This window comes from Nicotiana attenuata, unplaced genomic scaffold, assembly GCF_001879085.1.
Source record: "Nicotiana attenuata strain UT unplaced genomic scaffold, NIATTr2, whole genome shotgun sequence".
Lineage (NCBI taxonomy): Eukaryota > Viridiplantae > Streptophyta > Magnoliopsida > Solanales > Solanaceae > Nicotiana > Nicotiana attenuata.
This window is the reverse complement of record NW_017671516.1, coordinates 238,169-252,001: the sequence shown is the minus strand read 5'-3', so window position 1 is coordinate 252,001 and position 13,833 is coordinate 238,169. Positions and strand designations below refer to the sequence as shown.

Sequence of the window (13,833 nt, the reverse complement as noted above, 5' to 3'; positions counted from 1 at the left end):
TTTGCATGAAACCCGCTTTGATATCCACTGCATTACACAAAAGATAGTTTGGTGGACAATTCATTCACAGTTGTATCAATCAACTGTAGGGGTGTACATGGACCGGGTTGGTTCGGCTTTTATCAAAACCAAACCAAATCAACTATATCGGTTTGGATTGGTTCGGTTTTGTCGGGTTTTTCGGGTTTTCGGGTTTTTTTGTTACATGAATATTATTTCAACCTTACTTAGTTAAAATTATAGATAAAGCTTTGATAAGTGAATATATGTTTAGTAAATATGGAAAAAAATTGACAAACATATGATCTATTAAAATATTCTAATGGGAGAATTTTTTTAGTAACACATGATAGTTATTTTCTTAGTCGTCTAACAATAATTTTTCATTAATTTACGCTTTCAAGGTTAATACATGAGAGGATCCCAAATATTTCTACATTTTCTAAAGAAAATTCACTATAAAGTCTTTAAAATATAAATAAAATTTATATATTTATATGTCCGTTTGGTTCGGGTTTTTTTACTCAATACCAAACCAAGTCAAACCAAACCTAGTCGGGTTTTTTAATCGGTTTGGTTTGGTTTTTTGGTTTGGTGCGGTTTTTCAGTTCGGTTTGAACACCCCTAGTAATATGTACGCAAACCTTACCTCTACCCTGACTGAGCTCAGAAATTGCTTTGGATATATCAATATCATGGCGACCAATACTGCAAAATAACATTCTTGTTGTTGATACGACTCAGCGATGAAACATCACTATTCAACTACTCCAACAAATCCTTTAACTGTAATCAGACAAACTCATAAGGAACAAAATAAGTTTTTGACATAGAGTTATCAACTTTCAATGAGGCATATCCACAAACAGTTCGAGAACATTACGTTGGTCATACTAAAAAAAAGATAGATGAGATTTCGAAAATGTCTTTGCTACTCTTTTGAAAATTACAGATGAATGAGTTGAGGGATAAATATACGAAGTAAGAAAGTAAAGAGAAAATTAACCGATGTGTTGCAGAAGTAGTGGTAGCCTTCGTCTTTACCAAATCATTTCTTAAAAAAAGCAAATATAGGCCATTTTATAAAGAAATCTTTACACAAATAGTCGGTTGGGTTTTAATGTCAACTTTATTGGTTATATGTCAAAGTACCTCGTATACATTTTATAAGAGTACAATTAAATTATTATTATCACTAGTCTTAGAGTACGTGTTTTGCGACTGTAACCTGTCTCAATGAGTTATATGCTTTTTATAGTGAAAATTATGTTTAAGTTGCAAAAATAAATGTTTACAAAAAAAATTCTTGAAATAATAATTGTTGATCCTATATAGCCAATTACTCAAGAAGGAAGAAATTCAACCCCATAGAAGTTCTCAATCTAGCATCTCAATTACTCTGGTCAACTTAATATTTCTCCCAGTTTATAATTTTATTACTTCAATTTCATAAATTATCATGCTTTTTTTTTTTTTTAGTTTCAACAAGAACATATAACCTTTGGAGAGTTAAAAGTTAACTAAAAAAAGTTGGAAAGTTATAAATTCTCAAGCCCATTCTAAAAGACACAAGTTAACTAACATAAGAGGTCTATTCAATTTTTTTTCTTAATCAATAAAAAATATTGTAGAAATTATTCCAACAGATTATAAAAATCCACTATCGCAAAACGGCATCTATTAATCTACTCTTTCTTTTCTGGAGAGCTTTCTTTCTCCATCCATAACCATGCATCTAGATTCTACGTCTGAATACGTCAAATATTATCTTTTATATTTATCAAGTTTTATGGACAATCAAATATTGTCTTTTATCTGCTCCTAGTTATCATCACTCGATCACTTTCTTTTCCACTAAGTCATTGCTTAGGGACCTTACCGTACAATCTGGGTTGTTTTCCTCTAAAATTAGGATCTTAGCACCCAAAAACTCTGTCTGTACAAATGATGTAGGCTTGTATTCGGAGTTTCCTTGAGGTTGGTAAGGCGAAATGAGGCCACCCTATTGTTCATACGCGTGCATTTGTCCTTCATGCTAGTTAGCATAATATGAAAAATAAATTTCAATGTGTCTTCTAATAATTGCTTATAGCTTCTTACACATCAAACCAAAATAAATATAAAAATATACAGATCGGCTCATTAAATTAAAAGATAATAAAATTTATTGTATATATTCATGCTCGTATAACGAATAACAAAAATAAAGAAATACAATAGAATAATACTACATTATTTATTTTAGTTTTAGCTAAATAGTATATAGAATAAAAAAGGATATAGAGACTTTTTGTTCATGTAACTCGGTATAGGTGTAAAATTTTTTTATGCACAACCAAAAAGAAAAAAGAGTTGTAGATAGCCTTTTTTAGAATTTAAATATATTATGAAAAAACTTTCGTGTTCAACGTCATACTTTTAAAAGGAGTTGAGTTGAATAGCACATAGTCTAGAGAGAGAAGCTCCCACTTATCTCTTAATTTCTTTATCTCTAAATATCCACTCAATTCACCCCATGTCCCAACACGCCTTAGATCCTTCCCTAATGGACATTACACTACCTCCAAAACCACCAGATCCAGCATTTGATGCTAAAAGTAGCAGATGAAGGATTGCGTACATTCAAGGAAAAACTCTTGTCCTCTGACCCAATGAGCTTCAACCAGGTCTGGCTGACCAATATCTTGAATCCAATCGCTCCAAATGCCTCCCCAACCTTAGTCCAAGCCATGCAAGCCCATTGGGGCCTCCCCACTCACTTCAACCTGACCTTCAGGCAGAAACCTCTCCAAAACCTACCCTTTTTTCCACCACAAAACCTAGTGAATCCAATATTTCTGGCTTGACAAACAGTCAACCAAAACCAACATATGAACAACTCTACGAATCCACAAAATCAGGAGAATCCTGCTCCAATGGAAGTTCATCTACCTCCCAACGTACCAAACATGGGAAACCACTTACTAGGGGAGGGGGAGGCTGTAGCCAGGCCATTAAGGGAATCTTGAATAGAATTCAAAAGCCTCGGAGAAATAGCAATCTTGCTCTATAAGGAGAGGCAAGACAAGAAATCTATCATCAGCTGCCCAGAAACATTTTTCAAATGGTCAATGGACATCAAGCTACCTCATAAACCTAGCAACAGAAAAATATGCAGTGGTGCTCAACCCATCTCTGAGGGACGGCCCACCTTTATGTTTGGAGGAGAACCAGGGTCACCACACCATGCAACCTCTCCAAATGAATCGACCAATTAACTTCATAGTTTGGAATGTGGGGGGGGGGGGGGGGATAACAATGCCAACTTTTGTAGGAATTTTAGGGATATCATTGATACCCATATGCCCTGTTTGGTTTCTCTTCTAGAAACTCACATGCAGGACCTTGTTGCTATCCAACACGAGTTCAATTTCTCCGAAATGGTCGAGTTTCTAGCTGATGGCCGTTCTGGAGGAACTGCAATTATGTGGATGCATAACATGGTTATTGTTGATGAAGTCGTTAGGGATGATCAGGAATTTCATGCTACGATTAAGGTACTTCCAAATCAAAATCCTTGGCTTTTTAGTGCTATTTATGCTAGTAATAATATTATTAAACGTAATTTAATGTGGCATAATCTTAATAATATCTACTGTAACTACAAAGGGCCTTGGCTTGTCAGTGGTGATTTCAATAATTTTCTCTCAACTGATGATAAGTGCGGCGGTCGACCGGTTAATTTTAATAGAACCACCAAGCTTTGGAAATTTCTTAATAATTGCAACCTTTTTGATCTAGGTTTTAAAGGCCCCAAATATACCTGGACGAATTATAGAAAAAAGAGTAACGACCTAATTATGAAACGATTAGATAGATATTTTGTGAATGAAGGTTAACCAATACCCAAATGCCATAGTAGACCACTTGCCCAGAACCTACAACGACCACAATCATATTCTCATTAGACTTAATCCAAAATTCAACCCCTCAAACACTAGACTTTCCGTCTTGAAACAATGTGGTGCTCTCATCCTCAATTCCTAAACCTAGTGGAAAACAGTTGGAATAATAGATCTTTTGAAGATGCCTTACCCTTATTTAAGTTGGAAGCCTCCCGATGGAATAAAGAGGTTTATGGTAACATATTCCAAAAAAAAAAAAACACTATCTGCTAGAATTAAAGGTACCGAAATTCTCCAAATTACCCGGCTAATGACTTCCTCCTAAACCTCGAAAGTCAACTCATAAATAAGTACAATGAGATTCTTAAGTTGGAAGATGATATTTGGAAACTCAGGTCGAGAGTCAATTGGCTATATAATGGTGATGCCAACACAATTTGTTTTTCCACATATCGACCATAAATCGTAGAAGAACTAATAAAATTTCTCATTTTAAAGATGAGGCTGGGAATTGGATTGATGACCCTGCCGAAATTGCTAACCACACCCTTCAATATTTCAATAAAATCTTTACCACCTCCCACAAAAAGTCAACTTGGTCAGAAATCCTTTAATCTCCACAATCTTTTGATATTATAGATCTAAGCTCACTTGATAATCTTCTCACAAACCAAGAAATCTCGAATGCCATCTTCTCTTTTAAGCCAATGAAAGCACCAGGACTAGACGATATTCATTCTTTTTTTTTTTAACCAAAAGAATTGGTCCGTAGTTGGAAACTCCATCATTACTTATGGAAGAAATATCTTTCACAATCTAAAAATTTCAAAACCCCTGAACAATACCTTCCTTTGCATTATTCCAAAAATCCCTAATGCAAACCTTCTTAAAAAATTTCGACCTATTGAACTTTGCAATACCATCTATAAGGTTGTTACAAATATTATTGCTAATCGTATCAAACCTTTCCTAACTAAGATCATAAACTCCTTCCAAACAAGCTTTTTTAAAAAAAAAGGGCTTGTGACAATAGCATCAATATTCAAGAAATCATCAACAAGTTCAATAAAATGAAAGGCTCCAAAGCTAACATAATTGTTAAAATAGACCTAGAAAAGGCCTTCGATTGTCTTGAATGGTCTTTTATTTATAGAACCCTTATATACTTCAAATTCGCTCCAAAAATCACCTTCCTTATTATGAATTGCATTACCACTAGTAACATTGCCATTCTTGTCAATGGTACCAAGACAAACTACTTCAAGCCTACTAGAGGAATTCGTCAAGGAGACCCTTTGTCTTCATGTATTTTTATTCTTTGTATAGAAATGTTGTCCAGGTATATAAATCACCAAGTCGACTGTGCCAACTGGGACCCCATCAAAATAAACTCCAAAGGTCCAGATTTATCTCATAATTTCTTTGCCGACGACCTTACCTTGATGGCTAAAGTTAATGATAAAACATGTGCCACTATTTCTAATAGCCTTTCTATTTTTTGTAACTTATCGGGTTAGAAAATCAACTCCAAAAAATCCAAGATTCTCTTCTCTAAGAACTGTCCTCAAAACCTTCAAGCAAAAATTTTCAATCTTCTTAATATCTTCACTAGCAATAATTTTGGAAAATACTTAGACTTTCCAATTGTTCACAAATACCCAAAACCTAAGGACTTCCTATATTTTTAGACAACATGAGAGTCAATCTTGCAAATTGAAAAATAAATTGCCTAAACCTAGCTGGGCGTGCTACCCTAATACAATCCACGCTTAGCAATATTCCAAACCATGTCATGCAATATTTTTAACTTCTAGAACAAACTCTAAAATATATTGACCGCCTCCAAAGAAACATTCTAAAGGGCACTATCCAAGATAGAGAATGCCTCTACCTCATAAATTGGGATATTGTTACTACTCCTAAGGAGAAGGGAGGCATTGGCTTAGTTAAAGAAGCTACCAAAATCAAGCCCTCCTAGCTAGCCGTACTCGGCCTCTTTATAACAACCCTATGGCCCCTTGGGTTAATCTTCTTATTAACCAATATTCATCTAAACATTCCCCCAAGAAGGCCTCTTTCATATGGAAAAACATCGTGCATGGATGGACTTTATGCACCAAAGGTCTTGCATGGAGTATAGGTAAGGGTGATCGTGTAAACCTATGGAACAGTAGATGGATCCCTAACCTCCCCCCATTAAGAACTCTCATCCAAGGTTCCCTTAATTATAATGAAGAAAATCTTCTGGTAAAGGACGTTCTTACTAACCACACCTGGAACTTTGCAAATCTCTCATTCTCCATTCCTAACGATATCATAAACGCCATCCAAAGTATTCACATCACCAATCCTATTAACACTAATGATAAGCCTTGTTGGTTTTCCACAAATAGTGGCATTTTTAACCTAAAATCTGCCATTAATCTAATTACTCCGAAAAAGGAGCCCATCCTAAACCTTTCCTGAATTTGGAACCTAAAGATACCAAGGAAAATCAACTATTTCTTTTGGCTTTGCTACCACAACAGGCTTCCCTCTAGATCGTATCTTTATCACATAGGCCTCAACATTGATGATCAATGCCCAGTTTGTAGGCGAGGTGAGGAAACCTTACTCACATTTTCCAAACTTGTCCCATAGCCCACAAATTTTGGGCAAACTTTGTTATCACCCTTCGCACTCCTAATGATATACACTGCATGACTCGATTAAACTTGCGCAACCGGCAAAATCTTTCCTCTCGCTGGAATGGGATGATATATATCCCTACGGTCTCTGGCACCTTTGGCTTAATCGCAATAGCAATAACTTCAATAATGAATCTAAAGATGTATCCTTCTCCCAAATTCTCAATAGAGCTGCCGAGTTCAAGTACCTCACTGTTACTTACCATCCTAACTTAAATTTCAAAAACATCCACATAAGCTGGCAAAAACCTAGCCCGAGCTCTTATAAGCTCAATTGTGATGGTGCTTATAAAGTTAACCAAAACATTGGTGGTGTGGGAGGAGTCATACGAAACACCTATGGCCACTGGATACTAGGCTTTCGAAGACTTTCATATGTTGTAAGCAATACTCAAGCAAAGCTCCTTGCGTTGGAAACATGTCTCAAAATTGCAATTCAGTTCAACCTCCAGCCCGTTGAAATCGAAACTGACTCATCGGAGGTAATAAATCTACTAAACACTTATCATCAAATTTATAACCATATTATTTCTTCTTGCAGGTGGTCAATGGCTCAGTTGGGGACCCTGGTACTCAAGGATGGTTGTTTTATTCATATTACTAAGCTTGGTACTTTCCCTTGCTAAAAGATGAGCCAATGGTAGAGGTAGCAGTGAAAATCTACTCTAGACCAATATCGGAAGAAGCTTGTAATATTCTAGCTAGTATGGGAAATATTAGTGCAGTTAATAGTACTACTACTTTTGTAACACTTTCCAGTTTCGATCCCAATGGAATGGCTGAGAGTGACATATGTAATATTCCTTAGTATCTAATAAAATTTTCCTGTTTCAACCAAAAAAAAAAGAGTTGATGAAAAATATATAATATAAAATATAGGACTTTAATATTATAAATATGAAATTAAAGAGGTGCAAGAATAATTCCCCCAAAAGTAAAAATAAGACTAAGTTATGTCCTAATATCTCTGTCCATATACTCTTTTCTATTTGTGGTTGGAGAATACTGGGGTATCTACATGTTATTATTATAGTTTTATTTATAGAACAAAAAGACGTAAGATATTAACAATTTAAAATAAGAAAAAAAATTTATATAAGGAAAAGAATTTATTGATTTTAAAGTCCGAAATATTAGGACTTTTTACCTAGTTTAATAAGAAAATATTTAATAACCAAAATTTTAATTGATTTTAAAGTGCTAGATAATAGGAACGTTTAAATTACAACTTTGTCTAATGTGAAACTTATTTTTAAAGGATAAATTGACAAACGGTATTTCGTTAAGGGCCTTGGTGCTTTTAATATTCAACGCGCTCTCCTTTTCCCTCTCCTTTTTGTTTTCTTTCTTTTTTGGTTTCCCCTTTACCGTTCCCTCTTCACACTCCAACACGCTCTTCTTATCAACTGCTAATCTATACAAATTTCCCTACTCTAATCCCTAATCCAATTTACTAATCCACTCTTATTATTCTTCTTCCTCCACTCCCTCTTTTTTCGGATTCACTTCTCTCTCTCGCGCACACACACACACACGCGCTCAAACACACACAAAGGGGGGCACCTATATCAAACTTTGTATTTGCTGTCCTATACTAGTCTGAAAAAACACCTGAACCCCCATGAACTGGGACGTGAGCTGCAATCGATTGAATGGAGCTGGATTAATTAGTTGATGTTGTTCTTTTTCAGTTACATTCGTATTTGAATTTCATTTCCGGTTATAGTTTGGTATTTGAATGTTGTTTGACCTCTCTTCAGTTGTAATTTTCCATTTTTGGATTGCTGATAATTAATAGAATTTGCCTATTTATAATATTATTACAAACTAGATAGTATAGTCGTCTCGAGGATCATGATTTGGTCTAATTTGATAACGGACGTCGTTTGTTTTCTAGTGAATGAGTATGGTTTAGCAGTTTTTCCGACTTTCGTCCCATACTCACTTAAAAGTCTCATTCTGGAGTATATGTCCTAAATTGTTAGTGCTTAATACACAAAACTCTGCAATATTATCATAAATTTAAAAATGTAATGGAGTCAACATTATTTTCACATTTGGTAATCAATAGTGTTAGTGGTTAAATAATTGCTAATGCATATGTAATAACAGTCTGCTACTCTATTGTTTGTAACTTCAAAATGAATTTGCTTTACAGTATTAACAAAGAGATTTTACGAAGTTATTATACAGGTTCGAGCTGTGAAAACAATCTCTTGCAGAAATGCAGGGTAAGATTGCATACACTAGACTTTTGTGGTCCAACCCTCCCCCGGACCCTGCGCATAGCGGGAGCTTAATGCACCGAGCTGCCCTATTATATTATATGTGAAATGTGTTCAATATTTGCCTGGTTTTTCACTTTATTCATCCCAGAGCATACAGTAATTTGCATTCAAAAAACCATATAATCTTCACCAAAAGAAGAAAGGCCATTGTGTGAACTCAGAAGTCTAAACCCTGCTGCAGACAGAGTAAGTCAACAAATATTTTCAATGTATTATTATGCTTGAAACAGTAAGAGCAATTACAAATTTCACAAATGAAAAGAAATAAAAATAAAGTATATATGAATGAATCTCAGTATGCTACTTGTTTAAAATTCACCTGTAAACTATTCTTAAGGTGAAAATCCATTTTGTAGCCAAGTGTTGCTTGCTACTCAACTGGAAATTTTGGTTCTCTAAACAGATGATGTGCCAAATAAAGTAGTATTAAACTCTTTGCTTTTGTTAGCTGACTTGTTCTCCAATTAAATCCAAGCCAACTATAAGAAAAGTTAAACCTTGAAACAGCAAGTAATAGAAATGTATGCCCTGTGCAGATAACAGACTTCTTGCAGCTGCAGTGAGCAAAAGAAAAGCAAGTGCTAATTCCTTCCTGTAGATTTTGTTTGCCTTCTTTTTCTTGGGCACCTCTTCGTGTTCTTTTAATTTTCCGAATAGTTCTAGACCAGACTCAGACAACCTTCTTGAAATTTTCTCTTCGTTCATATTCTTCGATTCCCTCTCAGCAAGTGCTAGTAAGTCCGACTCAGATGCTCTACCTGTTTTCTTGGTGACTACCCATTCGTAGGCGCTGCCTAACTGAAATAGCCCCGACACCATGGCATTGAATTTTGTCACGGACATTGTGTTCTCGAATAGCAGGTATGGCATTAGGAAAGGGAACGACTTTGGCGATGGAAGAATGTTCAAAATGGACATGACTATAGGGATATAACAGATCACCCAAGGGGGTAACTCGGCTTCTGGTATGAACATTGTTAGTGGAAGTATAATACAGAACAATGTGAATGAGTAGAAAGGTAATATCAGCTTCCTCAGAAGAAAGAATAGGAATATCAGGTTGGCCTTCTTCCAGGCAGAGATCTGCAAAGGATATACGACATTGTTAAAATTTACTAATAGTCCGAAATTTTCATATTCATGTGGTTGGCAAGTGGAATTGAGAGTGTGAAAATACAAAGCAACACTCACCTTGGACTTCAAGATTGAAGGAAGACATAGTCTAAAGAGCTGCATTGGACCAGAATGCCAACGGTGCTGCTGCTTTTTGTAAGCTTCATATGATTCTGGCAACTCACAAAGCGCCCTTACCTCGTCAACATAGATAAATTTCCAGCCACACAAGTGTGCTCTGACGGCGATATCCATGTCCTCTACAGTTGTTCGTTCCAACCAACCTCCGGATTCCTCCAAAGCCTTAATTCTCCAAACACCAGCTGTTCCATTGAATCCAAAGAAATTGAGATAGTGACCATTTACTTGCTGCTCCACCTCAAAATGAAAGCACAAGTTGATGTTCTGAAGCCTAGTAAGTAAGTTTTCATCCTTATTAACGAAAGTCCATCGTGCTTGAACTAGTCCAACATCCGGCTTTCCCTGCATAGCAATACTTATTATCAGCTCCAACAGTTCTATTGAAACAAGTAACTGATCATTTATAAAATAAGGTTCAACACTTCAAATGATTTTCATCACTTGCTGCTTATCAGCTACTTTTAACCAGTTAAACCAAACAGGATCAAGAAGCAAAAAAGAACTTTATGATTAGCAATTGGCTATTCAGATTGAGTAATTGAACTAGTTAGTTACCTTAAAATGAGGTACTGTCAATTTAAGGAAATCAGGATTCGGTTGGAAATCCGCGTCAAAGATTGCAACAAATTCATAGTCCTGAACATAGTCACAAGCCATTGCTGATTTAAGATTGCCAGCCTTGTAACCGGTTCGGATGAACCGATGTCTGTAGATGATGTTGACCCCTTTCTCTTTCCAGGATAAACATTCATTCCTGATCATTTGCTGCAGCACTTCATCATCTGAATCATCCAATACTTGGACCAAGAATCTTTCTTTTGGCCAATCCAGCTGACAAACAGCTCCTATTGATTGCGCGAAAACCTTTAAGTTCAAGAAAATTAAAAAGTCAGATCAAATTTACAAATCCACCAAGACCATTATTGGAAGAAAAGAAAAACAACACAAGCTTAAACTCATAGGCGGATGCAGTGTAGTTTCGATGAGTTCAACTGAACCCAGTATTTTTCACACGAGTACATGAAAAATTGCTAAAATTTCAACAAACACTAAGTTCAGAACCCATAATAGTAAAAGTGCAATGGATTAAGTGGTGAGAATATAGATAGTGAACCCAACAAATTCAAGTTTTTAAATTACCTCTGATTAAACTGATTTAGCAAGAATGACTACAATATTAAGATATGCAATATCTCAGTTCTCTTACCTCTTTCTCATTGCACATAGGAATCTGTACAAGAACCATAGGGAAATTGGATCCATCCTCAGGATCACTTGCATCTTCATTGATAATTGGCTTGATTTTCCTTAACTTGATCCAGAAACAACCAAGGCAAAGAAGTAGTCGATCTACGGATTGAATGAGGAAAAGCACAATGCAAAATGTAGTAAGTGAAGCAAGGGTAGGAGCAATATAATCAACTCTAAAAGAAATCCAAGCCATATAAGTCCATTGCCAAAGGCTTTGAACTTCCCAAGGATTAACCAAATTTAACTGCCACTGATTGAAATAAGCAAATATTTCAATAAACAAAGCCACCACTGAAATAGCAAGAAAAGCTCTAATAAATCTGTACAACTTTCCCCTGTATTTAGGGTCTTCATCATTCTTATCTGATAAAGCAATCCTTTTTTTAACAGAAGCAAAAGTTGTGCACAAACTATTAGCTAACCAAGGAATACAACCAAGAGTTCTTTGGGCTTTGAGAAGGAGAACTTTAGTAAATCTTTTGGGATTAGCAGCCTTGTTTTTATCCCTAAAAGCTGGTGAATTCAAATCATTGACTTCAACTAAAGAAATGCTCTTTGGATTCTCTATAGTAACAACTACAGAGCTTGGTGCCATTTTTGGATTTACTCTTATTCAGTAATCCAAAAATAGATGATGAAAAAGGCAACAACCCCAGATGAGGAACTTGAGGAAAAAAGCAATAAATGAATCTTAACAACTCAATTATGACACTGAGACAGTGACACCCATTACAAGAATGGTACAATTTGATCTGAAATTCTGGATCTTGAAACAGAAAAGATGGCACAGGAATTTAGAGAGAGAGAGAGAGAGTTAATTGTACTTTGAGAGTTTGAAGTCAAAGCTAAGAGAGAGATGAGAAGAGATGGAGAAAATGGTAGTTAATTGTGAGAAGAAGCAGAAGAAATAAAAGGAGGAGAAGAAAAGGGCAAGATCAGGTGTCAGTGCCTCAGTGGAGACTGGCGTGGCACATGGAAGCTTCGGCTATAATTTAAAAATCTTGGTATACTTTAATACTGCTAAATAAGTAATTAATATCGTACTAGTGTAATAGTTGTTGTATAAGCGTAAGAGAAAGAAAAAATCAGACACAAAAGGGATCAGTCAAAAAGGGAAAGCGTGGAGAGAGATTGGTGAGTCTAAGGAAGAAAGACAATTACTACTATATTATAAATTAATAATAAGGTATTGTCAACTAAAAGCGAGTAATGTGAGAAAACCAGATTCCTCTTGGCTGTCAATCAACAAAAACAAAACCAGTTTGCAAACAAACAAATGACAGCCAATTACAGCCAAAGTGAACCATGCCTAAATATTGAAACCAAGTCATCAACCCCCGCGGCTTCTCCATATGCCGCCCCAGCTAGAAAATGAAGATTTCAAAACTAGTCCTTTATGTATATATCTCAGCAGATTTAGTCTTTTATATTATTAAAATTGAACGCATTTGGTCTCTGTTAGATTTAAAATGTATTGATTGTAATTATCTTGGACGAAATTAGCTCAGGAGAAGCACGTAAACTATTTAAACTACAGAAACGACTAGGACGGACTTCTTTGAATTCCTTTTCCTATTTCTAATTTTAATGTTTTGACAATAAATGGTGCTATCGTGGTTCAAACTAGACATACACGTTAATTCATTCAGTATTTTATATAATGGAGGGTAAAATAAATCATATTCGCAAGTTTCATTTACTTGATTATGATTTTTCATGAGGTGCAAATGGCAGAAATAAATGCGAAGAAGTCAGCCCTAATGGTTTCATCAGTTTAAACAGTTCATGCGCTTCTCATAAGTGAATTCTGTTAGAATAACTATCTTCGTGTGCTTTTAAAAACAGTGATCAATCGAGTTTAGTAAATATAAAGGACCAAAACTGCTCAACTATGTATTTGAAAGAAGACTATTTTAGACCGTATCCTAAACTCAAGGGACTATTTTGTCATTTTTTTCCTTCCGCAGCCGTTCCGTTTCGTTTTCATGGAAAACAATAGTTGTACAGTACAACTGTACTGAAAAGGAAATATTTCCACGTCTGATGATCTGTAAAATACCGCGTCTTTTTCCGCAGATTAGGATCGTTAAACATGCATTTTTTGGTCTTTTCATTTTTTTCTTCTTTTTGGTTGTTTGTTATAAGCAGTAACAACAAAGAAACGGCGTCTGCCGGTGTTCCAATTTCCATGTTACTACAGTTGTTGTTATGAACTAATCTTATTTTCCTTCTGAAGTCAAATGGGTTCGGTGTATTTCGCTCTCTAGTCAATCTTATATATACCGTGTAAATTTTCGATGAAGGGTGGTCAATTGATGGTGCTACGTAGCTTCGCCCATGGTTAGAATGGTTGGGATTCGTAACTCTTAATCAAAGGTTTCAAATTCAAGCTAATAAAAACCTTTTAATAAGGAATACTTTAAATCAAAACAATTTACTATTGAAATGTTTCTCCTTCCAGTCCATTTT

The 13,833-nt window shown here is 35.4% G+C and overlaps 1 protein-coding gene across 1 annotated transcript; it reads right to left on the bottom strand.

Moving 5' to 3' along the window:
- Nucleotides 1-9,046: 9,046 nt before the first annotated feature.
- Nucleotides 9,047-12,469, bottom strand: LOC109208733 (xyloglucan glycosyltransferase 4). Its single transcript, XM_019371889.1, has 4 exons — nucleotides 11,321-12,469; nucleotides 10,669-10,977; nucleotides 10,051-10,455; nucleotides 9,047-9,942 (listed from the first exon to the last, which is right to left on the bottom strand). Exons 1-4 carry the CDS (start codon nucleotides 11,957-11,959, stop codon nucleotides 9,304-9,306), a joined length of 1,992 nt encoding a protein of 663 aa, XP_019227434.1. The 5' UTR covers nucleotides 11,960-12,469; the 3' UTR covers nucleotides 9,047-9,303.
- Between the last annotated feature and the right edge of the window lie 1,364 nt (nucleotides 12,470-13,833).

Bases quoted from the DNA above. Each gene is read 5' to 3' on its own strand.
- LOC109208733 (XM_019371889.1), bottom strand. From the start codon at position 11,959: ATGGCACCAAGCTCTGTAGTTGTTACTATAGAGAATCCAAAGAGCATT. The intron at 10,978-11,320 runs GTAAGAGAACTG...TTGAACTTAAAG, and splicing joins CTATGTGCAATGAGAAAGAG to GTTTTCGCGCAATCAATAGG. The intron at 9,943-10,050 runs GTGAGTGTTGCT...TATCCTTTGCAG, and splicing joins CTTCAATCTTGAAGTCCAAG to ATCTCTGCCTGGAAGAAGGC.